Raw genomic sequence first — 26,229 nt, 5'->3', positions numbered from 1 at the left:
GGATATTTTATATGCTAGGAAAGAGAAATTAGGACATTAGGCCATTATGAATAATTAACCTGACCTGTTGAAAGCTATTTATCTCAATCTCAGTCTGTGCCCTGGATTTTACATTTGCTTTCATGTTATAGAAGAGGTAAATTAGAATACTCATCAGTGCCCGGATAGAGACTCTTTCATCCTCTCCCCAATCATGGATTGAATATACTCTACTGAATACAGCTTTAAAAAGTATTATGGTAATTGAGAGCCACACATGTCTTACAGAATTTCCTGATGATATTTCATAGTAGTATGAACATAGTGTTAATTTTTCAGATTTGCTCATAAATATCAGGAAAAGTGAGACAAATTAAAGGAGAGTACTGTATAAACTATAAAACAAAACAAAACAAAAAACCCAGGGGGAATTTTATTTTCTGGACAAGTTTAATATTTTGGTTGGTTAAAATCATAATATATTTTTACTTTGTATCAGAAAAAGAAAATGCCTATCCCTATCATGGGAGCTTTATGCACTTAGACTGTTTCACCTAAGCTGACTTTTTACTTGTACAAGTAGTCCTCAACATGATCACACTGACCTCAAAATTTCTGTTACTAATAAGGCAGTTGTTAAGTGAGTTCTGCTCCATTTTACAACCTTTCTTGCCACTGTTGTTAAGTGAAACATTACAGTTTTTAAGGTAGTAATACAATTTTTAAGTAAGTCTAGGTTACTCATTGACTTTGCTTGTCAGAAAAATCTCAAAGGATTATCACATAACCCAGGATACTGCAACCATTATAAATGTATGCCGGTTGTCAAGTAGCTGAAATTTGATCCCATGACCATACATATTTTTTCAATGCCATTATAACTTTGAACAGTCACTTAATAAATGGTTGGCTGCCGATCAGTTTCCAGTCACAATTCAAAGTGTTGGTTATGACCTTTAAAGCCCTACATGGCATTGGACCAGAATACCTCCGGAACCGCCTGTTACCGCATGAATCCCAGCGACCGATAAAGTCCCACAGAGTTGGCCTTCTCCGGGTCCCGTCAACTAAACAATGTCGTTTGGCGGACCCCAGGCGAAGAGCCTTCTCTGTGGCGGCCCTGGCCCTCTGGAATCAACTCCCTCAGGAGATTAGAACTGCCCCCACCCTCCTTGTCTTTCGTAAACTAATCAAGACCCACCTATACCGCCAGGCATGGGGGAGTTTGGACACCTTTCCCCCAGGCTCTTTATATTTTATGTTTGGTATGTATGTGCTGTTTGGTTTTTAAATATGATAGGGTTTTATATGCTTCTTTTTTAATATTAGATTTGTTTCGCTAGTCATACACACTGTTGGCAGCATGACATCACCAGTAGGCTGACAACACTGAATCGAAACCAATCTATTTAATAAATCTCAATTTCCTGAGCACTAACAATAATAAATATGTGAAGATATATGGTTTTGGAAAAGTTTTATAGTTTACAAAAAATAAATCTTAGGAGATATTTGATATACTTCTGTCAATTAAACAGAGTAAAGTTTTCTGCTAGTCAGAAAAAAATGTTCTCTATTATGCAAAATATGATCCAATCTTTATAAATAACATTAAAATAATTTTAAGCAACTTATCATAATTGAAATATTTGCCCAACAGTTGAGAGAAACTGCCTAATGCTTTCATACTATATAATATTGCATTATATGTATTATATGATTAAGTATATCTGATCTAGTATTATTGATGTTGTCTTTGCCTTCCTGAATATGATTGCAGATTAAGAATAATTAGCTCTTCTAGAATTTACTCTATAATAATTATCTCTTTTAGACTAGCTCTTCTAGAATTTACAGTAAAGCCGATAGCAGAAAAACCAACTCTTGATTCTAGTACATATTGTTTGATGAAGTTCTGCAGAAAAGTTCTTAAGCCACAGTGACAGAAAGGGAAGTAAAAATAGCAAAACAAAAATCAATTAAAAATACAGGGAAAAAATAATGCTATATTGATCACAACAACTAAAGACAAGGGAGGAAAAGAGCAAAGAAGAATAGCTACGAATGGGGAGAATTGAATGTTTTATCACAAGTAACAGGATATTTATACAGAGAGGCTTGAACAATTCTTTAAAGCAAATGAGATAGTTATAGAAAAAAACACAATTTTACTGAGTGGTATGAACGTCAAATCATACAGCTCATTAACAAGTTTACAGGCCTCACAGCAGCCCTCCCAATTTACATTTGCAGAACTTGTTTTAAAATGCAGGAACATAAGGCATCAAAATGATTATTGATTGCAGTATTTCCAATTTCAAAAGCACAAAGCAGCAAAGGAAAAGTATACTGTAGCATACAGAGATGATGTTAACAAACAAATTTAGTGAAGAACTAAATGATACACTGAGAAATTGGCTAGGTTATAGAATTATGAACACGCAAAATAAGAAGCCTCAACAGGTAGATGGAATGTTTAAAAAATATTTCGAAACTGCAGTTGTCATAAATAGATGCCTGGATATAATAAACTTGCAATAAATACAAAGAGTAATAATAGAAAATGAACCGTGCAACCCTTGTGGCAAAGGTTTAAAGTCAACATTGTAATACAAATTTGAAGGTATAAAACCTGCATAAAGTCATTAGGCGATTCCTATGTGATTATTAAATGTGACATCATATGATTACCATTTGTGACTCCTGTCAGTTTTCCCTTAACTTTGCTTATGGGCAGCGAAGGTCTCAAATAGCAATCACGTGATTTCAGGACACTCTCTGTAACTATTGTAATTGCAAGCTGGGTGCCACATGCCTGAATCACAATCATGTGATCATAGGAATGCTGCAAGGGTTGCAACTACAAGAATGGAGCATAAGTCTCCTCATTCAGCACCACCGTAACTTCAAATAGTCATTCATCAAATACTTGTTAACCAAGGTATAATCATATTTAAAAACAGTATTGGCAGTTTCATTTTTTATTTTCATTTTATTGGATTTGTATGCCGCCCCTCTCCGTAGACTCGGGGCGGCTAACAACAGTAATAAAAACAACGTGCAACAATCCAATACTAAAGAAGCTAAAAACCCTTATTTTAAAACCAATCATACATACAAACGTACCATACATAAATTGTGGAAACCTAGGGGGAAAGAATATCTTAATTCCCCCATGCCTGACGACAAAGGTGGGTTTTAAGAAGCTTGCGAAAGGCAAGAAGGGTGGGGGCTATTCTAATCTCTGGGGGGAGTTGGTTCCAGAGGGCCGGGGCCGCCACAGAGAAGGCTCTTCCCCTGGGTCCCGCCAAATGGCATTGTTTAGTTGACGGGACCCAGAGAAGGCCAACTCTGTGGGACCTAATTGGTCGCTGGGATTCGTGCGGCAGAAGGCGGTCCCGGAGATAACCTGGCCCGATGCCACTTGCACATAATAGTTTATTTATGTATTTATTTATTTGTCAAACTGTGTACAAGACAACAGATATAAATAGCATCTCAGAAGAATGCCAGTCTCAAGTTACACAAAGCTTTGGGAATTCTTTCCAAAGTTGATTATATCCCATGACATTGCAATCCTAACAACTAATAACAACTGAGCTGTCCAGACCTGTGCTAATTTTAAAGTTTAGTCAATCTATTCAAACAGTCTGAGCAATACCTGTTGCCTAGAATTGAGGACATCTGTATTAATCTCATTAGAAGACAACATTTGAATAACACAGACATAGGAGGAGTCTATTTATCAACGGAAATAGAAGAAGAGCCCAAGGTACTTATATATGAAAGATTATGTCATTAATAAAATATATATTCTTCGAATAGATTTAGCACCAGCAAGAACCATAGACCAAATACTATAAGACGGCACAAGCAATTAATGTCATCATTGTTACTGGAAAATATTATGAGTTATACTGTATCTTCTAAATCTTAAGATAGTACTATGGGTTTTAGCATAGTGGCATTTGGCATTTGTATATGATGAAACAAACACGAATTCTTTAAGTCTAGCATTGTTTATTGTATGTCATGCCATTCATGCACAAGACTTATAGAAATGTACTGTACAGAAATATTCAAGCAGTCATTAACCATGAGGCACGTCAAAATGAAAGTCCTTTTTAGCATTAATTATTGTAATATATTTCTACCAAATTTAGCTTATGTGTTATATCCTTGTCAGTGGACAAAACTTTAATAGAAGCAAAGATGGTGCTGGTATTGGACTTGGAATATTCAGGTTATAGCTTCATTTTGTTTCATGAGTTATACATTTCAGGCAGTATTTGCATGGAAGGGGGAGTTCATTTACAACAGCTGTTTGAATTTTGTGGCTTTTGTTACTTAGAGGAACGAGTTACATAAAATAATTCAAAAGAACACACAATCATGCAAATATGGATATAAATTTTTGTGACATGTTTTCTCTCACAGATTGGGAATTTTCCCATCACAGATTAAATATTTCAAATACCGTATAGGTATCTGTATTGTACTGTAGAGATTGCTATTACAGTATATGATAACATTTGAAAATGACATATTGACCAGCAGAGATGAGACAAAGAGAAAGAAATTACGCTTGATGTAGTTAAAGGTTCAAATCTAATGCCAGTCTTCTCTTAGCAGCACTAGTTTCAACTGCCCGTAGTTACAGGGTAATTAGTCCAGGAAGATACACACCACACGATAAAAGGAAAACCCAAAAGTTTTTATAAACAGAAAAACAGAAACAGCTTAAATGCAATCCAATTGCTCACCCAATAACTGGGAAATTGAGTCCAATTCTAAAGTCCAGAGAGTCCCCACACAGTCTTGAACAGCACAAAAACCACGATCTTGATGAAACAATGAATCAGCTAAACTGCCATGAGGCTAAAACACCAAGCTGCACTTTTATCTGTAGCACTAATTACAGCAGCCCAACCCAAACACAGGTGGCCTCATTTTCTCTTGTAATAATCCTTCAGTTGTTGTCTCCTATGCATCACTCTACGCATGCGTGGATGTGTCATTAATTCTTGTTCAGAATCCAGGGATGATACAGATGATTGATCTCCTCCTGGGCTGTCTTACACACACCCATCTTCCCTGTCACTCACGTTTCCTTGGTCAGAGGAGGCTTCGTCGGCAGATTCCATCGGGAGCAAAACAGGCCTGTGGCATGTGGATCTTTCCACCACATCCACCTGCACATTCCTTGGGGCAGGAGCTGGGCCAGAGCTAACCACAACAACTACCCCACAAAATAAATAAACAAGCAATGTTTGCTTTACTGTCATGGTACTATTGGACACACTGAACATCCCCGCCACCACAGTGTAAATTTAACCATGTCTATATCTTGGTGGCGAATGTTAAGTATTAATGTATTATTATGTGATTGATTAAGCTTTTGCATAGTCTAGTATCGCACTGGGTTACTGTGTTGGTTGGAACTTTTGCACATTTCCAGACTTAATTCCTTTGGACATTTCAATAGAACAAGCATCTATAACAGAGGTGTCAAACTCACATTGTCATGGCATCATCACATGAGATAACATGACTTTTTTGCCTTTCGTGAAACCAGGTATGGGCGTGGCCAGAGCGTGAAGCATGTGGCCGGTGGGTTACGAATTTGATACCCCTGATCTATAATGATCTTTTATTGTGTAGGAACTATACCACAATACTGTATATTGTTTTGTGATATTTCCAAACTTGATATTTCTTGCATTGGTGATAAACTAACAAAACTTCTTTGCAAGAAACAAAGAAGCTATATGTAGAGGCAGTAATTGCATTCTGATTTTTCATTCACCAATGATGGGTTTGTGCTGCTTATGTTCTCATGTTGAATAGAATGTCTGTGACTGAAGTTCCTTTTAATTTGGCATGTGCCTCCAAATGCTTCTTGCCTCAAAGCTTAGACTGAAACTGGGTACACTGGAGAAATTTATTTTTTTTCTATTTACTGCTCACCAGATGTTTGATATACATTTTCTAACAATTATAGAATAGATGAGAAAACATACTAAGCATCTGGTGAAAATATAATCTTATTAATGAAATGCAGCTGATAACCCTCTATGTTTAAACCAAATCTTGTGTTTTATGTGTTTTATTTTTATTGCCAGATACTTTTGTTTTACATTTCTAGAGATCTATCTTATCACATCTCTCATTCTTACCCCTCTGAAACCTATAAAATCAGAATTTACTAAGTCAAATTGACCAACCCAAGGTTAATCAATCATGATCTTGGCTAAAGAATGGATTCAATCTTTCCAAACTCTGAAGTTATTAAGCATGCATTTATACCAGTCAAATGATACATTTAGTCCATGAGATTTATCAATTATGCCTATCCACTAATGGATGTTTATTTGCATGTGGAAATGGTGAAGAGCCTTGACCTCAACCTTAAGCTATGTTTCTACTTTTCTATAAATGCTGTGGTTTTAAAGCTTTTCTGATATTTGTTCTGATAAGAACTAACATAAAATATATTAGGCATGATACAGAGTTCCCATTGTTAGAGGTTTTTTTCCTTGAGGAGGGACGTCAAACTGGTGGCCCACGGGCTGGATGTATCACATGCAGACCATGCCCAGCCCAGCTCCGCAAAGGGGGATAAAGTCACAAGATGATGATAACATGCTGAGTTTGACACCCATGCACTAGAGCAGAGGTCCCCAACCTTTTTTGCACCAGGGACCGGCATTAAGCTAGACCAGTTTTCCATGGCCCGGTGGGGGGGGGCGCTTTGGTCATATGGGGGTGGGGTTCATTTCCTCTTTCTCTCATTCCCTCTTTCTATCCTTTCTATCTCTCACTCTTTCCTTCTCTCCCTCCCTTTCTCTCTCTTTCCTTTCTCTCATTCCCTCTTTCTATCCTTTCTATCTCTCACTCTTTCCTTCTCTCCCTCCCTTTCTCTCTCTTTCCTTTCTCTCATTCCCTCTTTCTATCCTTTCTATCTCTCACTCTTTCCTTCTCTCTCTCCCTTTCTCTCTCTTTCCTTTCTCTCATTCCCTCTTTCTATCCTTTCTATCTCTCACTCTTTCCTTCTCTCCCTCCCTTTCTCTCTTTCCTTTCTCTCATTCCCTCTTTCTATCCTTTCTATCTCTCACTCTTTCCTTCTCTCCCTCCCTTTCTCTCTCTTTCCTTTCTCTCATTCCCTCTTTCTATCCTTTCTATCTCTCACTCTTTCCTTCTCTCTCTCCCTTTCTCTCTCTTTCCTTTCTCTCATTCCCTCTTTCTATCCTTTCTATCTCTCACTCTTTCCTTCTCTCTCTCCCTTTCTCTCTTTCCTTTCTCTCATTCCCTCTTTCTATCCTTTCTATCTCTCACTCTTTCCTTCTCTCCCTCCCTTTCTCTCTTTCCTTTCTCTCATTCCCTCTTTCTATCCTTTCTATCTCTCACTCTTTCCTTCTCTCTCTCCCTTTCTCTCTCTTTCCTTTCTCTCATTCCCTCTTACTCTCTATCCTTTCTATCTCTCACTCCTTTCTCTCCCTCCCTTTCTCTCTCTTTCCTTTCTCTCATTCACTCTTTGTCTCCTGGGGCTGCCTGCGCCTGCCCTGCACCCCCCACCGCGGAGGGAAAGCATTTGGTATCGGCACCGCCAATCCCCCCTCCACGAGCAGCAAAAGCCTAAGCGGCGGGGTGCGCCCTTTGCATTTCGGCATTGGCGCTCTCCCCTCCACGAGCAGCAAAAGCCTCAGCGATGGAGCAGAAAGGCAAACGACGCGATCAGTCGCTGAGGCTTTTGCTGCTCCTGGAGGAGAGAGCGCCAATGCCGAAATGCAAAGGGCGCACCCCACCGCTTAGGCTTTTGCTGCTCCTGGAGGGGGGGGAGGATTTAATCCTCCCCGCCCCCCCGGCAGCCAAACCTCGCTGAGGCTTTGGAGTTCGGGCGATCCGACGGAGTTCCCGCTCCCACCAACGCTCTGCAGCCGCGCCAGAGCCACCGCCACGAGAAAGCTTTCCAAGACCCATCAACGTCCCGCTGGAAGCTGCCCTCCCGCCAGCCGCGCCGCCCCGGAGCCCCGAAGGCTCGCAGCAGAGGGAGGCAAAGCGGCGCGCGGCAGCCACAACAAGCCCGCACTTGTTGCGCGATGGGAGCGCGAGGACGACCGCAGGCGCGACCCGGGCAGCCTTTCGACCGACTCGCTTTCGCCGCGCCCGGATAGCGGCGGCGTCTCCTGGGGCTGCCTGCGCCTGCCCTGCACCCCCCACCGCGGAGGGAAAGCATTGCCGAAATGCACCCCGCCGCTTAGGCTTTTGCTGCTCCTGGAGGGGGGGAGGATTTAATCCTCCCCGCCCCCCCGGCAGCCAAAGCTAGCTGTCAGCGGCGCCGCGGACCGGCTGAAAAACCCCAGCGGCCCGGTCCCGGTCCGCGGACCGGCGGTTGGGGACCTCTGCACTAGAGGCTTGTAACATTTTTTGTTGCATGACCTGGTCATTATTGATGTGATATGATGTGAAGCCTATTCACAAAACTCTGTTTAACAATAGTGGGATGATTCTATTCTTACATCATTAATATTGAAATAACCTTAATCTTGCTCATCCAGTAAGATGCAGAAAACAAGACTTTTGTCTTATTTGCTTCTATTGCAGTTTGAAGTATTGCTAACACAGGTTAAGTCCACCAGAGTTTGTATATAGTCCCTGAAATCCCCATTTCCCGGAGGGTTATTTAGTTTCCTTGTTTATCTTGATGTCTGTTTTATTTGCCGTTAAGGGTGAATTAAATTGATCCAAATAAATTATTTGTCTTTTTATTAGGCTCATTGGTTACCTCTGTTGTGGTTGCTTTTTTATACTATTTGTTTTTAGATTAGTTTTATGTTTTAACTGAGCTTTTAACATAGGTGGGTGACATTTTGTGGCCTGGATAGGATTTTCAAGTGAAAAGCCATTTATATGTAAAATGACTTTCATATGGGAGTTAGACTTCATGTACATTTTATGGCTGAACCAAAGATACATGATCACAATGACAAACACAGGAAAAATGTATTTCTAAAAAGCAATATAGCACTTATTTGATAAACAACTTATTTCTTTTTGGATCTGCAACATATTTGTTAACCTTTATTACAATGTAACCTAATGAAAAGTTAACATAGAAACAGATTTATCTATATAGGATTTAAATGCAAGATTAAAGTCTCACATTTATCAATGTTTTAGCTGTGAAGAGGCTGGGACATTGGCTTTGGATGGGTAGATTAAACCTATCCCCAACCAGGGGTGGGCTCCTGCCCAGACAGGGGAAGGGAACGCAGGGGCAGCGAAAATGGAGCTCCACCCCAGAGTACCCAATTTGCACTGAAAGATGTTGAAAGAAAATGCAGGGCGTCCTGGATAAGCCACACCCACAGTGTGGTAGTAAAATTTTTGGTAGCCCTTCACTGCCCCCAACATATAATATTAACTCCCCGTCTAACTGTTTACATCAAAGTTTAAAACTCACAAAGTCCCAGTATTCCCAGTCACTCTTTCAAAGAAAAAAAAATAAGTTACAAAATCGTGAAAAATTGAATAAATAATAAAATAAAAAATAGGACAAGGAAGGAGTATGCTTCATTGAGTTATTTATAAAAATAATAAAAGATGGATTAAAAAATCAAAAATAAAATAAATGAATGTGCTATAGATCAGTGTTTCCCAACCTTTTTTGAGCCGCGGCACATTATTCATGTTTTCAAAATTCTGGGGAACACTGAAGGGGGGGGGGCGGGGGGGCTAAATAAAAGTTTGGCCAAAAAAAAAATATCTTCCTCCATTTCACTCTATTTCTCCCTCCCTCTTTCTCTCTCTTCCTTCCTTCCCTTCTTTCTCTCCATCCCTCTTTCTTTCTTTCTTCCTCTCTTTTTTGCTCTCTTTCTCTCTCCCTCCTTCCCTCCCTCTATGTCTTTCCCTCTCCCTCCTTCCCCCCTTTCTTTCTCTCTCTCTCTTGCTTTCTTTCCCTCTCTTTCTCTTGCTTTCTTTCTCTCATTCTCTCTCCCCTCCTTTTTCTCTCTCTCTCTTTCTCTCTCGTTCACCACGCCAGCAACAGAGAGAAAAAGAAAGAGCGAGAGAGAGCCGGAGAGAGAGTGGAGTGCGCAGCAGCCATCAGCCTCCTCGCCCTCCCAGACGTCCCCAGCGCCCGGCCTCACGCCGCCTCCCGTTAGCCCGGCTGAAAGCCACACAGTCCCGGACTCCCGGATCGCTTGCTTCTCCGGCCAGCGCGGCGCTTTCCTGGGCAGATGGTTTTGCTGACCGGAGAAGCGAGCGATCCGGGAGTCCGGGACTGTGTGGCTTTGCCCCATGAAGAGAAAACGGCAGCAGGGAAAAGTCGGCCGTTTTCTCTTCATGGCGCAAAGCCACACAGTCCCGGACTCCCGGATCGCTCGCTTCTCCGGTCAGCAAAGCCATCTGCCCAGGAAAGCGCTGCGCTGGCCGGAGAAGCGAGCGATCCGGGAGTCCGGGACTGTGTGGCTTTGCGCCATGAAGAGAAAACGGCCGACTTTTCCCTGCTGCCGTTTTCTCTTCATGGCGCAAAGCCACACAGTCCCGGACTCCTGGATCGCTCGCTTCTCCGGCCAGCGCGGCGCTTTCCTGGGCAGATGGCTTTGCTGACCGGAGAAGCGAGCGATCCGGGAGTCTGGGACTGTGTGGCTTTGCGCCATGAAGAGAAAACGGCAGCAGGGAAAAGTCAGCCGTTTTCTCTTCATGGCGCAAAGCCACACAGTCCCGGACTCCCGGATTGCTCGCCCCAAGGCAGGAGGCGGCAGAGGAGGAGAGTGGGCGGATCGGGCGGGCAATGGGGCAGGGCGGAGAAGCCAGGGGCGCGTTTGGCCGGAGGCACCGTGGGGAGGCAGGGGCAGGGAGGTGCGGCAGTAGGTGCCTCCGGCCAAACGCGCCCCTGGCTTCTCCGCCCTGCCCCATTGCCCGCCCGATCCGCCCACTCTCCTCCGCTGCCTCTCACCGCGGCACACCTGACGATGTCTCGCGGCACACTAGTGTGCCGCGGCACACCGGTTGGGAAACGCTGCTATAGATCATACTTTTTTAATTAGTATTTTAGGGTGGGGCTATTCATCCATTTGAGCATCCTTCTAACATTTAGAAGGAAACTAACCTTGTTAACTAATATTTGAGACAGAGAGGGCTCTCTTCTACTTGCCAGATTATGGAACTAAATATACATTATTTTACATAGCTGTGTAATATTATGCAAATGACTATTCCCATTCTTATACCCAGACACAGGGAATTCTCTGAATCATTTCAACAATTATTTATTCATGAAGTATATCTCAACTACCAAAATACAAATGAACAGTAGATTGCACCTATGATTTTAACTCCTTGCTGCAAACTATAGAAAAGTAGGCTAAAGGGTCAAATTGAGCTATTGATATATAAAGATCAACTATAAGAACTGATATCCACAAAACCAGCAAGTTCCCAGATGGTACTTGGTAGTTTTATTTATTTTCAGGGTATCTGATTTCTAGGTGCTTTATGTGTTTATAAAGTAAAAACACATATACTATGTTTTATTAGTGATAACATAATAATCTTCTATTCTTTATTGACACAACTTTTACAAATTTCCAGATTGAAATGGGATTGGGTTATTTTCTGTGATAGTAGTTTTCTTTGTATTGCCTGAAATATGCTATTAATGTATTTGTTGGGGGAGGTGGAGATTTCTGAAATGCAGGTTGCTTAATAATTTGAAATTATTTTACTTTCATGGGGACAAAAATAACTCTACTTCTGTTATTAATGTCATCATTTACAATAGTTGATGAATTAGTTTTCCAAAGAGGGCAAATACTGTATGTGTGAATAAGAAGAATCAAAGTTATTTAAAGTAAAATTAATTAGCTAAAGACTGAAATTTTCCTTTCAGCTTGAATGTTCCCAAAATTTTATATGCCCATTCTTCTCGATTTTATTCTCTACTGCAGTAAAATCAACACTATGACATTAACAACTTTCCAGTAAGAATCTGTTGCAAATCTATCCACAATTTTTGGTGGAATATAATGTAAACGAAATATAACTTTTACATCAACTTGGTTGCTAGCATAAGCTTCATTTCATGTGGATAGCAAATAATACTTTCCTAAAAAGTTATTCAGTCCACCCTCAGTGAAATACAACAGCAGTCAACCACATCAAAAGAACAGGTGGGTCTTTAGTTGAAGTTTACTTTTCATATTGCATTCTTCCCATCCAAAACAGGGTCTAACACATGGCAACTCCAAATTTCAACTAGCAAATGCTCTGTCCTACACATTGGGAAGAAGAATCTGAATTTCAAATACGAACTGAATAATCAAATTATCACAGATAATCCCCACTCGGTTAAAGACCTCGGTATACTAATAACAAAAGATTTAAGTGCCAAAGCCCACTGCAAAACCATAGCCAAGAAGGCTTCAAGAGTTGTAAACCTAATCCTACGTAGCTTCTGCTCTGGCAATCTCACACTGCTTACCAGAGCTTACAAAACTTTTGCCAGACCCATCATCGAATACAGCTTATCTGTTTGGAACCCATATCGCATCTCAGACATTAACACCCTTGAAAATGTCCAAAGACACTACACCAGAAGAGCCCTACACTCCTCCACTCGAAACAGAATACCCTACGACACTAGATTTTCAATCCTGGGCCTAGAAAGCCTAGAACTAAGACGCCTTAAACATGATCTAAGTATTGCCCACAAGATCATATGCTGCAACGTCCTGCCTGTCGGCGACTACTTCAGCTTCAACCACAACAACAGAAGAGCACACAACAGATTTAAACTTAATATTAACCGCTCCAAACTTGACTGTAAAAAATATGACTTCAGTAACCGAGTTGTCGAAGTGTGGAACTCATTACCAGACTCCATAGTGTCATTCCCAAACCCCCAACACTTTACCCTTAGATTATCTACAGTTGACCTATCCAGATTCTAAGAGGTCAGTAAGGGGCGAGTACAAGTGCACTAGAGTGCCTTCCGTCCCCTGTCCTATTGCTCTCCTATATCTCTTATTCCTTTCTTCTATTCCTATATCTCTTCTTCTATTCTTTAATTGATATGTTCTCTTACTATATCTTCTTTTCTATTCTTTCATAGATATATTTTACTATGAGTATCTCCTCTATAACCTTCATCATGTATTTTACTGTGTGTGTGTGTGTGTGTGTGTGTGTGTGTGTGTGTGTATTGGACTAAATAAATAAATAAATAAATAAATAAATAAATAAGAAACTATTCCACTGCAATTTGTTTTCTTCCATTAATTGTTTTCTCTCGGTTTGGTCCCTCTTTATTTTTTCTTTTCTGAGGCATATGTTTGTATTAAACTATCATTTCTACATTATTTCGACTTGGAATGATCTAAACTATTTAGGAAAACGTCCAGAAGAACAGCAAAGTTAAAATTGATACTATTGTTAACTGCCAAATTATACAAATGTATCTTTCTGGGTGGCATCACACAGTTGTATCAGCTGCAAGAGAACACTTTGGTCTGAGCAGATGTGTGTCTGTTTTTCTCAGCTCTACCTCACTGAAATTAATGGATGTGCTGTCCAGCCATGATTTTTTTCAGGTGCTTCAAAATAATACTTAAAATGGGTTGCTATTAAAAGACTGAAGTTAGCAATTTTTTTCTAGTTTGTAATTATTTTGTTTTGATTTATTTAAAAACAATTTTTGGAACAGTACTCTCTTGGCCCCACTTATTTATGAACTCAAATTCATATCTTTATAAGATGTACCTGGAAAACATACAACTATAACAAACTTTTGCTGCAAAACAGCATGTGCATTGGTAGCAATGATTAAAACATAATTTTCTTAAAACAAAAATTGTTAATGAAAAGAAAATGAGTGCGCCATTCTCTCGACCTTGACTGAGTAACTGTTGCTAACAAGAATAATAAAACTATAAAGTGATAGAGCAAGGAGAAATGGTTTTCAAATACGTAGTGAGAGGTTATGATATGGCAAACCTTTGGGAGCCAAGCATAACAAAGAATAATAAAGGAAACATGAAATACTTCTTGGTTGTGATTTTTTGGAAATCTTCAATGGGAATAGTCTTTATTAACCTTAGGATATAGTGGAGTAATTATGTTTCCTGATACTGCATCTCTTTCAGGTCAAATTATGTAGTTACTAATTAGATGACCAAATGATTGTCTAGAGAATCTAAGAACCTTGTAGAATGTGCTTAAAAACTGGAGTTTGGAATGGAGAGTTGTAGCAAAAGGGATAAAAAGGAAGAAGAAGAAGGAAAAATAAGAAGAAGAAGTAAGAGAAGCTAAGTGTGTTTGGGTGAATGTGTGTATAAGCGGGAGAATTAGAGTGATCTAATGAAACTCCTAGTTCTTCTTTTCTAACATGTGAAGCTTCTAAATTCTTGTCACATCAGAGACACAATTTCACAGTTGCATGTTGGTGTAGAAAGCTATAAATTTGATTGTTTATTCAAGGGTAAGTCCTATTTCTCTTACAATCAGGTATGTTCAAAATGAAATAGTAGGTATACAGCTTGTGCAAGAAGTGGGTTGTTCAGATTTTGGGTAGCATGTGGAGTGTCTCGAGTCATTGTGTTGTGTAACATATTTGAATCAAAATAACATTTGCCTTTGGAAAAATATTGTTGCCAAAACTACTTTTTGGAGAAGATGTCTGGGTGCAGCGGCAGTTTCAATTTTAGATAGGACTTTATTTAAAGTATTGATTTCTAAACCAGTTACATTAAGAATTAAGTTGAACAATATTCAACATATAACACGGCCTTCCCCAAGTCCCATCCGCCAAACAATGTCAGTTGGCGGGACCTCAGGGAAGAGCCTTCTCTGCGGCAGCTGGAATCAACTGCCCCCAGACATCTGCGCTATCTCTACCCTACCGGTCTTCCAGAAAATCATTAAGACCTGGCTTTTCTGGCAGACCAGGAATTGGGATTGACTATAAGTAAGTGTGGGTTTTTAAATGACATTACTGTTTTTTATTGTATTGTTGATTTTATTTTTATATTTTAACTGGTTTTTTTAATTGCTGTTGTATTTATGTCTGCTGTTAGCTGCTCTGAGTCTGTTTCAGAGTAAATGGCATATAAATATGATAAATAGGTAGGTAGGTAGGTAGGTAGAAGGAAGGAAGGAAGGAAGGAAGGAAGGAAGGAAGGAAGGAAGGAAGGAAGGAAGGAAGGAAGGAAGAAATATATACTGCTGAAAAAATGAAGGGAACACTTAAACAATAGACTATAACTCCAAGTAAATCAAACTTCTGTGAAATCCAACTGTCCACTTAGGAAGCAACATTGATTAACAATCAATTTCATTTTGTTGTCAACACATTCAACTTTGTACAGAACAAAGTATTCAATGAGAATATTTCATTCATTCAGATCTGGGATGTGTTATTTGAGTGTTCCCTTTATTTTTTTGAGCAGTGTATATTGTAATAACAATATACTGTTATTAAAATGGACAAATATTCACCTATGAATTTAACTGCTTATAATATATTGCATTGTATTGATCCTATGGCTTAGAGTAAATATTTAGTGTATGTATCAGATTATTTTTTCTGGTCGAAGTGGAACTTTATATTTTGTAAAAGTCAATATAAACTGATGTATATTAGTGAATGTTAGAAGGCTGTTCAACTCAACTGCCAAATTGGCATAGAATTATTTTCAGTATGCTGAAGTTAGGTAATGCTAAACTGTTATAAAACGTATGTATTTTCCCCCATGGGCTAGTCACTATTATAACAATGCTGTTAAGATGCAATTATTGAGGGCCAGATTAACTAATTCTGCTGTAAGTCAGCGATTCAAATCTAATCACCGGCTCAAAGTTGACTCAGCCTTCCCTCCTTCCGAGGTGGGTAAAATGAGGACCCGGATTGTGGGGGCAATATGCAAGCTCTGTTAAAAAGTGCTATTGCTAATATTTTGTAAGCCGCCCTGAGTCTAAGAAGGGCGGCATAAAAATCAAAGAAAGAAAGAAAGAAAGAAAGAAAGAAAGAAAGAAAGAAAGAAAGAAAGAAAGAAAGAAAGAAAGAAAGAATATTGACAGAAGTATGAAAATACAGTTCTTTTCCATGTTTCCTTTACAGCCCACAATTAGGGACGTTATTTTCTGAGCATCTTTCCCTACCTCCACTACCCAGTATCCAGCCTTGCTGTTTCTTATCTGATCATATCCTTGGCAGTGTCTCTTTGCCACACTCCCAAACTCTTTTCCACATACCATTGCACTTGTACAATGTGAGATTGTTTTCTGAGCACAAGAAAAGAAGTAAAATGTACTCATTTTTCATTTTAGAAATAGTTCTGTCAGCAGAACTTTTGTGTAGCAGGTTGTTTATATCTGAATAAGATTCATTCAGCTCCAGTTCCTTTTCTGCCAGATTTCCTATTTTTGACATCTTTTTCTTCTTTCATTTCAGCCAAACCGTTTGAAAATGGACAATACTTGGACATCTATGGAATTACAAGAGACCAAGCTGGGGAGTATGAATGTAGTGCTGAAAATGATGTCTCAGTTCCAGATGTGAAAAAAGTAAAAGTCACAGTAAACTGTAAGTCATGCATTTTTTTAAAAAAAAAAGAATAATTAGGAACATTGTGATTTTAGAAGAAAAAATCAATTTTCAATAAATGTTAAATGTGATGTAAATTATTTATAAAGATTACACGAAGTTAAAAGTAGAGGATGTCAAGGTTCCAGGTAGCATCCAAACTAAATCAGAGTCCAAGTCCAAGTACTCCTCAAAGTTCCAATTTATTGCCGGAGCCATCCTGGCACCTAAACTGGGAAACCTGAATCTGAGTTTCCCACCCAGTTGAAAGTTCACATCCCTTGTCCCCTACCCACATATTTATTATGCTGCCCATTCAGATTGTGCCAGCATGGCAAGTCCTCTTTCTGCTTCCATGTAGGTGGGTACAAATAGGATGGCCTTGAACCATTCGAAAGAATGCTTTGTGGCTGCATGTAGAAAAATTGTAGCTCTTATGATGGGCCCATATTTCTCAATCTTGGCAGCTGCGAAATGTGTGGACTTCAATTCCCAGAATTCCCCAGCCAGCAAACACTGTCTTAAGAGAAATGAAGTAATACATCCCTGTATTGCCAAAAGAAATACTGATACTTGTTGTACATACTCCTGGTCAGTTGGAGGAGGATGAAGAACTTGAGGACTCTGATACAGATAGTGTTTATGAATTAGTGGTGGGCCTGGGGTTACAGGTAGTAGAACAGGTGGGAGGCCAGCCACAGGATGTGGCTATGAGTCCAGAATCTAGCGAGGAAGAATCAGACGTTCACTGGGTCGATCCTAAATTCAGAAGGGTCCAAAAACGTAAGGAACAAGCGTTTGGAAGAAGATATTAAGGGGAGGAATGGGTTAAGTACTGGAGTAATGTATTTGGTACGTCAGGGGGTCAGTGGGGAAGAAGGGTGGAGTTTCAATGTTGTAGAACAAAAATGGAAGGTGTTCCCATTCAGCTCCCAAGCAAGCAAACTCATTCTGTATTATTTTCTAGTCATTTCTGCTGTTTTTGAATCATGCTGTGAGTACATAAATCTTGGTGAACGGAGGAGGCTGGGAGGAATGCAAAAGGAATGTAATTAGGAGAGATAACGGGAGAACAAGAAATGTGCTAGTATGAAGTGTATTTTGAATACGGAAGGAAGAGAATAAAGATGGAGTTTCTTTGTTTATGAAATACTGCATTTAGTAAAAGTTATTTGTAATAGCTAAAATTCTACCAGAACCCAGAACAGTACTTAAGAAGATACTTTGTGTCTTGAATCGGGAGACTGGTAATATCTTTTCAGACTAATTATTAAATAACACTAAAGCCATAAATATTAACTGCAGAACACTGTTAGAATAATATAGGAGATGGATTATTTGGATTAATGAGGGATGAAGTGGGGAGATGAAATGGTTATACAATACAAGTTATATCTAAAACACATTGCAAATACCATATGAATTTATAATTTAAAATCCATTGTTTTTGTACAGAACTTCTGAAATCATCTGATACAGTATATGTCTGTACTTCTGTCTTTACTCAATTCTGTTGGTAGAGGCTTTTTTGTTGTTGTTCCCAAACAGCTGCTTTGATATGCTGCTTAGGAATTCTGAGAATTGAAGTCCACACAGCTTAAAGTAGCCGAAGTTGAAAAACACCAGTCAAAATATTCTCCAATCGTAATTGCAAAAGTCACAACAGGTTTTTGTTTTAGAATTTTGAGGTAGAAAATGGGGAAGCTGCAGATTTGATCCTAAAATAAAAAGGTATAGTATTTTTTTTAAAAAAATTGAACTCCCCCACCCTTTGGAAAATTTTGAAAACCTTGCTGTATAGGTATTCTTGAAAAATGTCTGCTTTGTATCAGTTAATTCATCTATTGACATTGTAAGTTCAGAAGTTGATGTGGGCATTTTCTTGTCACTTAATCGGTAAACTACCCCAAATTTAGTTGGCTTTGACACTACTTCCAAGGCATGATCCTATATTGACATATTTGCCAGATAAAGGTTTTTTCTTTAGTAGAAGTACGTTTTTCTAAAAAAAAAAGCTTGACGACTTTATGTAGTCTCCCCATCAAAACAAAATAAAGCCTCATCAGTAATTAAAATCTGATGTTTCAAGGTAATGCTTTGTTCAACTTCAAATGCTTTTTTTAATGTGTAGGGATTTCTTCCTCTCAATGGGTAATCACATTTCTGTAACTTCCCAGCACTTGAATAATCTAGAATGTGCTCCAAAAAACTATGACTATATTCACTGAGCTCTTAGTTCAACTGAATATGCCTTCAGCGTATAGCTTGGTAAGCCTTATCTGCATGTCTTGTGTGCCTATCATACTACTAGCAATATATTGCCATTGAGGTTTCAACCAGCTATTGCCCGGGGATAGATTAGGAGTATTAGAATTCTTCCTGGATTGCCCAGAGCTGCCTCATTACATCAGTTCAACTTTCTGTCTGTTTAGGAATAAATATATATCTGTAAACTTATATAGTACATATACTTTATGTACTCAGACATAACTTTAACTTCCATCAGAAAAATGGATTCTATTTGAAATCCAGCATCATTAGTCTTTTGGCATGTCACTACAACAGGGGTGTCAAACTCAATTTCATTGATGGCCACATCAAGATTGTGTTTGACCTTGGGGACTGAGGTGGATGTGGCCATGGTACGCATGGCCAGCTTGACTTCACTTGTGTGAGGGGAGCCCAAGCACTTTGCCAGCAAAAATAGGGTCCTGAGCTTCATTTTCGGCTGGGACGGCCTCCTGCAATTCTCTGCCAGCAAAAATGGCAATTGAAAGGGCAACATATGGCCCTCACAAGCTCTGTTTTTGGCTGGAATAGAATCCGACACTGTGCCAGCAAAAAACAGAACTCTATAGGGCCACATGCAGCTCTCCCAAGCTTTGCTTTTGCTGGCCGAGGCACTGTGAGCTGTTTCCAGGGTAGCCCCATTGTCTAGATCTAAGCACCATGCAAGCTGGATCCAGCCCGCAGGCCTTGATTTTGACACCGCTGTTCTATAACATTAGTTACAGTGGGTGGGTTCTAACTTATCTCACTGCCAGTTCGCTTCCTCCCATGCTGTGTAGTGCCTCACCGCATGGCCGTGTGCATGCCCAATGATGGAAACTTGGCTTCTGCAAATGCACAGAAGCAAAAAACAGAAAATCAAGATGGTGCCTATGGCACCACTGAGAGAACCAATTTTGGGATGTGGCCAGCCGGCCATTACTCCCGGTTCAGTGAGTGGGGTGAAATTCCTGCTACCGCTTCTACAGAACTGGTCCAAACTGGGAGGAATCCCCCTCCGGTTACACATCTACTGTGACTTATGCAATTTTAGAATCTGAATACTTTTGATCATCACAGGGTTTGGGTTAGTATAAAATATGCCCTACTTTGAACTTTCAATCAATATCTTACTGGCCATTTAGAAATAGAATAATGGACTATGTGATCTTTTGCCGGGTATAGTATAGTGCATAGTTCCCTCTAAGCTGAGCAGTGAGCAATCGCTCACTTAAAAATCATCATCAACTCAGAGTTTTTCAAACCTGCCCAGAAGCCGAGAGGGAAGGAGAGAGAGAGGAAGAGAGAGAAACAGATAGAAAAAAGAGAGGAAAGAAAAGAGAAAGAAAAAGAATGGGAGTAAGGAAGAGAGAAAGAAAATCAAAATCTAGTTTGAAACTAGCTCAACTATTTAAGTGGCATTTTGATATTGATAGAGTTGCCCTATTATGAGCTCACTGTTATAGACACACAGTACAGTATTTTATTTTGAAATTCTCTGAGGCAAAACAGGGTGGGTTTTTTATTTGTTTGTTTGTTTGTTTGTTTGTTTATTTAATATTTCTGTGCCGCCCAGTCCCAAAGGGACTGCCGCTCAGACACTATACTTTTCCGCCCACCCCCCCAAAAAATTAGAGGGAACACTGGTACAGTGCTTTCCATTCTTGCTTGAAACATTCAAATATAGTTTACAAGATAAATGGCTTGTGGTAGATGTACTGATCTCAAACTTCCTAAAGCAGTCCAAAATTCCATAATAATTTAACAGTCCACTGAAGCAAAACTGGACCTTTCTAATGCAGTTCATATAAACGTGACTTTCAGATCTTCCAACTCTTTGCAAGGATAAAGGAAACAAAACAGCATCCTCGTTCAAACTGTACTGTATCAATCCTTCCATTCATTTCATCTGTGGTTCTTTCTTTTTCTAATATTCCACCTTGAATATCAGAAAAAAATCTCATAAAAGCATAGCACATTGTCAGACCAAGCTGTGTATTTGAACTACAGCATATTGTTACTCACATATATCACAGGTCATCTGACACTACAGAATAAAGGTTACTGCCTTTCCTGCCTGATGAAAGGAAGATTTCTGTGTAAACTGTTGTATTATCAAGGGTAAAAAATGTCCACCTAGGAGAAAGATCATGATCCCTTGGTTTTTGATGTGAAGATTTTGTATAATTTACCACTCGACTGCGTTTGGACATATTGAACAGGATTCTGGTCTTCCCCCCTCCTCCCCATATTGCTGTGAATCCGAGGTAGCTGCCCCCAAATCGATGACATTACATCAGATTTATGGCCGCATCACAAAGTGCAATTTGTCCTAATGGCTTTGGCTCTACAATTGTAATTAAAATAGCTGTAAATGTTGATAGATGGTGGAAGGTGTACGTGCCAGCCCTGATTCACCGAGGAAATTTCAACAAACTGCAACTCTTGCAAGAGAGACTTTGTGATCTCTGTATCATGCAAATCACCATATGCCTGGCAAGAGAGTTAACTCATCAAGATATAACAACCATTGCACTCACCAGATGTGTGTTTAACAAAACAGCTGCAGGCTGGAAGCTGCTTAGAGTCAGAGAAATGATTTATGGGTGTGACTGCATTTTAATTTTCAATGAATATATATGTTAATGTTTGAAAACAAATTCCCATAATGTCCTAATCTACTTTGTTGCTTTCATTGCATCTAATTCTGAAGACATTTTGCTAACACTTGGAGTGTGTGAGGGAAATAGTATATTTAGCCTCTTTTTTTACTGCCTATTTACCAATGCAATATATACTTTCTATAAACAAGGAAAGATAGATTTATTTGCGTAGGTTTTGGAAAGAGAAGATAATTTGTACATTTTTTAAAAAATGTTCTTCCTTGCAAAATAAGGATGTAAAAAGGTTCTTGAATTGCAATTTGAGCAGGGAAGTGGGGTTTTAAGCACTTGTGATATATGAAAAAAGAAAAACCGTCCAGATTTTTCTGTTTCATGCCAATGAAAGGTCCACCCAGACTGGATATACGGCCTAATAATTCTTGGTTACTATCAAGCAATGTTGCTGTCAGGCTGCAGTGAGACCTAGAAGTGATGAAAGAAATAGAGTGCTAGAGCAAAAAAACAAAACAAAACACCACCCTACTTTGTTGAAAGCACCAAATCCAAGCAAGCTCTCACAGAATGTGAGAAATAAAAACAGATTTTTCAAACCCTGTGGGGTGAAGCTTGTTTCTGCAGCTCAAGCTATTTTCTGTGGTGATGACACCAATAAATGAAGCCCAAATGAAGCTAGAAGGTATAAAGGCTACAAACTTTTAAACGGGCACAATTTCTTTTGAGCTTTAAACATAAAATTTCATTATCCAAGAAATAACACCATAGAGCTATGGCTACTTGAGCAACCATTTGCCTTTATTTATTTTTAATTCAAATAATGTTCTTAAATTGCTTTCAACAGTAAATGTTTTCTTGTATGAACTTTATTTAGTCGAAACACTTTTAGACATTAAATATTACCAAAACATTGTGGATCCTTTCCATCTGTAGGGATTTTCTCCATCCTCACTCCTTCCCACATTTTAATTTTTAATGAGCCCAAACTTATAACACTTAGGTTTTTTTGTGTTTTTTTAAAGTGGGCTATTATGGGCAAGCTGTAGCAATAATGATCACTATATGGGGAAGAGCGTCTGCAGGTAGCAAAAGCAGCTGAGAAATAATGAGCATTGTTGACGTGACTGATGATGGAGTACATTTTTTACCTACATGTCATTCACCTCACCTACAGAGAGAAATAGTGGCTCTCTGCACAGAGCAAAGTGACTGTGTATTCACACACATATGAAGAAATTCAGCTTCAGTATCTGTGATAGACATATTTCTTTATTTATTTCTTTATTTATTTCATTTATTTATTTCATTTATTTATTTCATTTATTTATTTGATGATTAATTAATTAATTAATCAATCATCAATTAAATAAATAAATGAAATAAATAAATGAAATAAAGAAATAAAGAAATAATTGGATTTACATTATTGTTCTGTTTTTATATATGCTGTGAGCCGCCCCGAGTTCTCAGAGAGTGGCGGCATACAAGTCCAATTAATTAATTAATTAATTAATTGGACTTGTGTGCCGCCACTCTCTGAGAACTCGGGGCGGCTCACAGCATATATAAAAACAGAACAATAATGTAAATCCAATTAATACTACAATTTAAAAACAATTAAAAGAAAAACTTATCAACCAAACATTCAGCAATCATACTTAAGGCATTCAGTGGTCAGGGGAAAGATCTAAAAGTCCCAAGCCTGGGGTCCTGAATAAGCCTGAATAAAAGACACAGGTGTTAAAATGATTTGAAAAGAGGAGGAGGGGTTGTAGATCTAGATCAGGGGTGTCAAACTCATGTCATCACGGCAGCCTCGTGTGATGTATCAGGACTTTTTTCCCTTTCACTAAACTGGGCATGGGTGTGGCCAGTGCATAAGGCATCCAGCCTGCAGGCCACAAATTTAACAGCCCTTGTCTAGATAAAGACATGCATTTTTTAGTACATTAATACATACATGTCATTCACAGTTCCTGGGGTTTTCCCTTCAAATCCTCTGAATGATATATGCTGTGATTTCCCTCCAGAAGTCCCATGAAGCAGTGACCTCAGTTCATCTCTCTTCTGACCAGAACATTTTACTGTTCTTCACAGAATTTTGCTAGAAGTCAATTCTATGCAACATAAACAAAAGACCTATTTTTTTTAATATTGGATATTCATTGTTATGTCGTAAACAACTGCTCAGCCTTCCAAATGTATGCGAGGAAAAACATGATTCCCCTTAATGATTTTTTTATATGTGAAGATTTGTATTTCTTTTGCTTCTGAGACATTGCAGTAAAACTTTGTTCTTTTATATATACAGCACCACAGTTTTGTGTTTTTCTATTTTTATTCCATTTTGACTGTGCCAATTATGATTTTTAATTAAATATGTCATCTTTGTTTTAAAAAGATAACTTTATAAACATGATAGGTGTTTGTAGATATATGGTGCTGGGAAGATGAACAGGAATATACATGCATGCTTTCTGTACATAATGTGCAATTAGTAGTAGAGGGACTGTTTAAGTGCTAGCGAGAATACCATGCCAGCAGAATTAAAATAAATAATTTGTGTTTTATTTTGTCAGCAAGGGTTTATTTGCATTTTTAATTGTAAGGCAGATGCTGATTTATAGTCTACCTGGGTTTAGAACTCTAGGTTAATGTAGCAAGATGTGAATATGCCATCTGAAATATTGACTGGAATTTAAACACACAGCAGCTTTGCTACTAAGTCATTTGGGATGTCAATATGTAATTTCAAAAAATAAGAATTAATGAAGTTATGAAATTCTTAAATTTCTAGAAATTTGGAATCCTTGAATGTTTTAAGACAAGACTATTCAATTTCTAATCTAGACACAATTGGAATTGTATGATTCTTATAGAAAGTCTTTGTTAGATCCTCTACCCTAAGTGCACATTTTGGATGACTGATGTGATTGTCTTGCCCCTTGGAAGTGGGGAAAGAACAAATTCAGTATTGGGCTGCCCCTCGTATGCCTGGGATCACCGATCTGTTAGTGGAAATGGTCACTTTTAAAAGCCCATATTCTTATTTTTTATATATATCCAGACCTTGGCCAGTATATAACAAAAATGATCCATCATCTACTTCCAGAAAATTCATGGGTTGTTCCCTTCCATGAGTTAAGCAAGACAAGGACACAGTTTGGGTTCCTGTTTGGAGCTACAAAGCAACTAATGGCACAACTCTTCATTCTCTACATCAATGACCTTTGCGATTACATCACAAGCAACTGTGTCCTCTTCGCCAACAATGTAAAACTCTTCAACATGACCGATAACACAACTACTCTCCAAATGACCTGAACTCTTTTACTGAGTGGTCTAACACATGGCAACTCCAAATCTCAACTAGCAAATGCTCTGTCCTACACATTGGGAAAAAGAATCTGAACTCCAAATATGAACTGAATAATCAAATTATCACAGATAATCTCCACTCAGTTAAAGACCTCGGTATACTAACAACAAAAGATTTAAGTGCCAAAGCCCACTGCAACAATATAGTCAAGAAGGCTTCAAGAGTTGTAAACCTAATCCTACGTAGCTTCCGCTCTGGCAATCTCACACTACTTACCAGAGCTTACAAAACTTTTGCCAGACCCATCCTCGAATACAGCTCATCCATTTGGAACCCATATCGCATCTCAGACATCAACACCCTTGAAAATGTCCAAAGATACTTCACCAGAAGAGCCCTTTACTCCTCCACTCAAAACAGAATACCCTACGAGACTAGACTTTCAATCCTGGGCCTAGAAAGCCTAGTACTAAGACGCCTTAAACAAGATCTAAGTATTGCCCAAAAGATCATATGCTGCAACGTCCTGCCTGTCAGCGACTACTTCAGCTTCAACCGCAACAACACGAACACACAACAGATTTAAACTTAATATTAACCGCTCCAAACATGACTGTAAAAAATATGACTTCAGTAACCGTGTTGTCGAAGCTTGGAACTCATTACCGGACTCCATAGTGTCATCCCCAAACCCCCAACAATTTACCCTTATCTATGGTTGACCTATCCAGATTCCTAAGAGGTCAGTAAGGGGCGAGTACAAGTGCACTAGAGTGCCTTCTGTCCCCTGTCCTATTGCTCTCCTATATCTCCTATACTTATCTATTTATTTTTAATTTTATTTATTTATTCATTTGTGCAATACACAATACATATGGAAGAGAATAAACATGAAGTAATATATATAAAGATAATATGTAAAAATAGAGGAGAAGATATATGAAAGGAAGAAAATATATATGATATATGAGATAAAGGAAAGACAATTGGACAGGGGACAAAAGCCACACTAGTGCACTTATGTACGCTCCTTACTGACCTCTTAGGAACCTGGAGAGGTCAATCGTGGATAGTCTAAGGGAGAAATGTTGGGGGTTAGGGATTGACACTATTGAGTCCGATAATGAGTTCCACGCTTCGACAACTCGATTGTTAAAGTCATATTTTTTACAGTCAAGTTTGGAGCGGTTAATATTAAGTTCGAATCTGTTGCGTGCTCTTGTGTTGTTGCTGTTGAAGCTGAAGTAGTCATTGACCGGTAGGACATTGCAGCATATGATCTTGTGGGCAATACTTAAATCGTGTTTTAGGCGCTGTAGTTCTAAGCTTTCTAGACCCAGGATTGTTAGTCTATTTTCGTAGGGTATTCTGTTTCGAGTGGAGGAGTGAAGGGCTCTTCTGGTGAAATATCTTTGGATGTTTTCAAGGGTGTTGATGTCCGAGATATGGTATTGGTTCCAGAC

At 39.0% G+C, this 26,229-nt stretch overlaps 1 protein-coding gene across 1 annotated transcript in view; it reads left to right on the top strand.

Annotated features, from left to right (window-relative positions):
• NEGR1 (neuronal growth regulator 1) overlaps window positions 1-26,229 on the top strand; it is a 560,677-nt gene that overhangs the window by 363,058 nt on the left and 171,390 nt on the right. Inside the window, exon 4 of the mRNA XM_070746160.1 lies at window positions 16,430-16,561. Coding sequence (XP_070602261.1) covers window positions 16,430-16,561 — 132 coding nt within the window. The remainder of the gene's footprint in view (window positions 1-16,429; window positions 16,562-26,229) is intronic.

This window comes from Erythrolamprus reginae, chromosome 3 (genome assembly GCF_031021105.1).
Source record: "Erythrolamprus reginae isolate rEryReg1 chromosome 3, rEryReg1.hap1, whole genome shotgun sequence".
In the NCBI taxonomy this organism is placed as follows: Eukaryota; Metazoa; Chordata; class Lepidosauria; order Squamata; family Dipsadidae; genus Erythrolamprus; species Erythrolamprus reginae.
The sequence above is the reverse complement of the archived record's forward strand: the minus strand, read 5'-3'. Positions and strand labels throughout refer to the sequence as shown.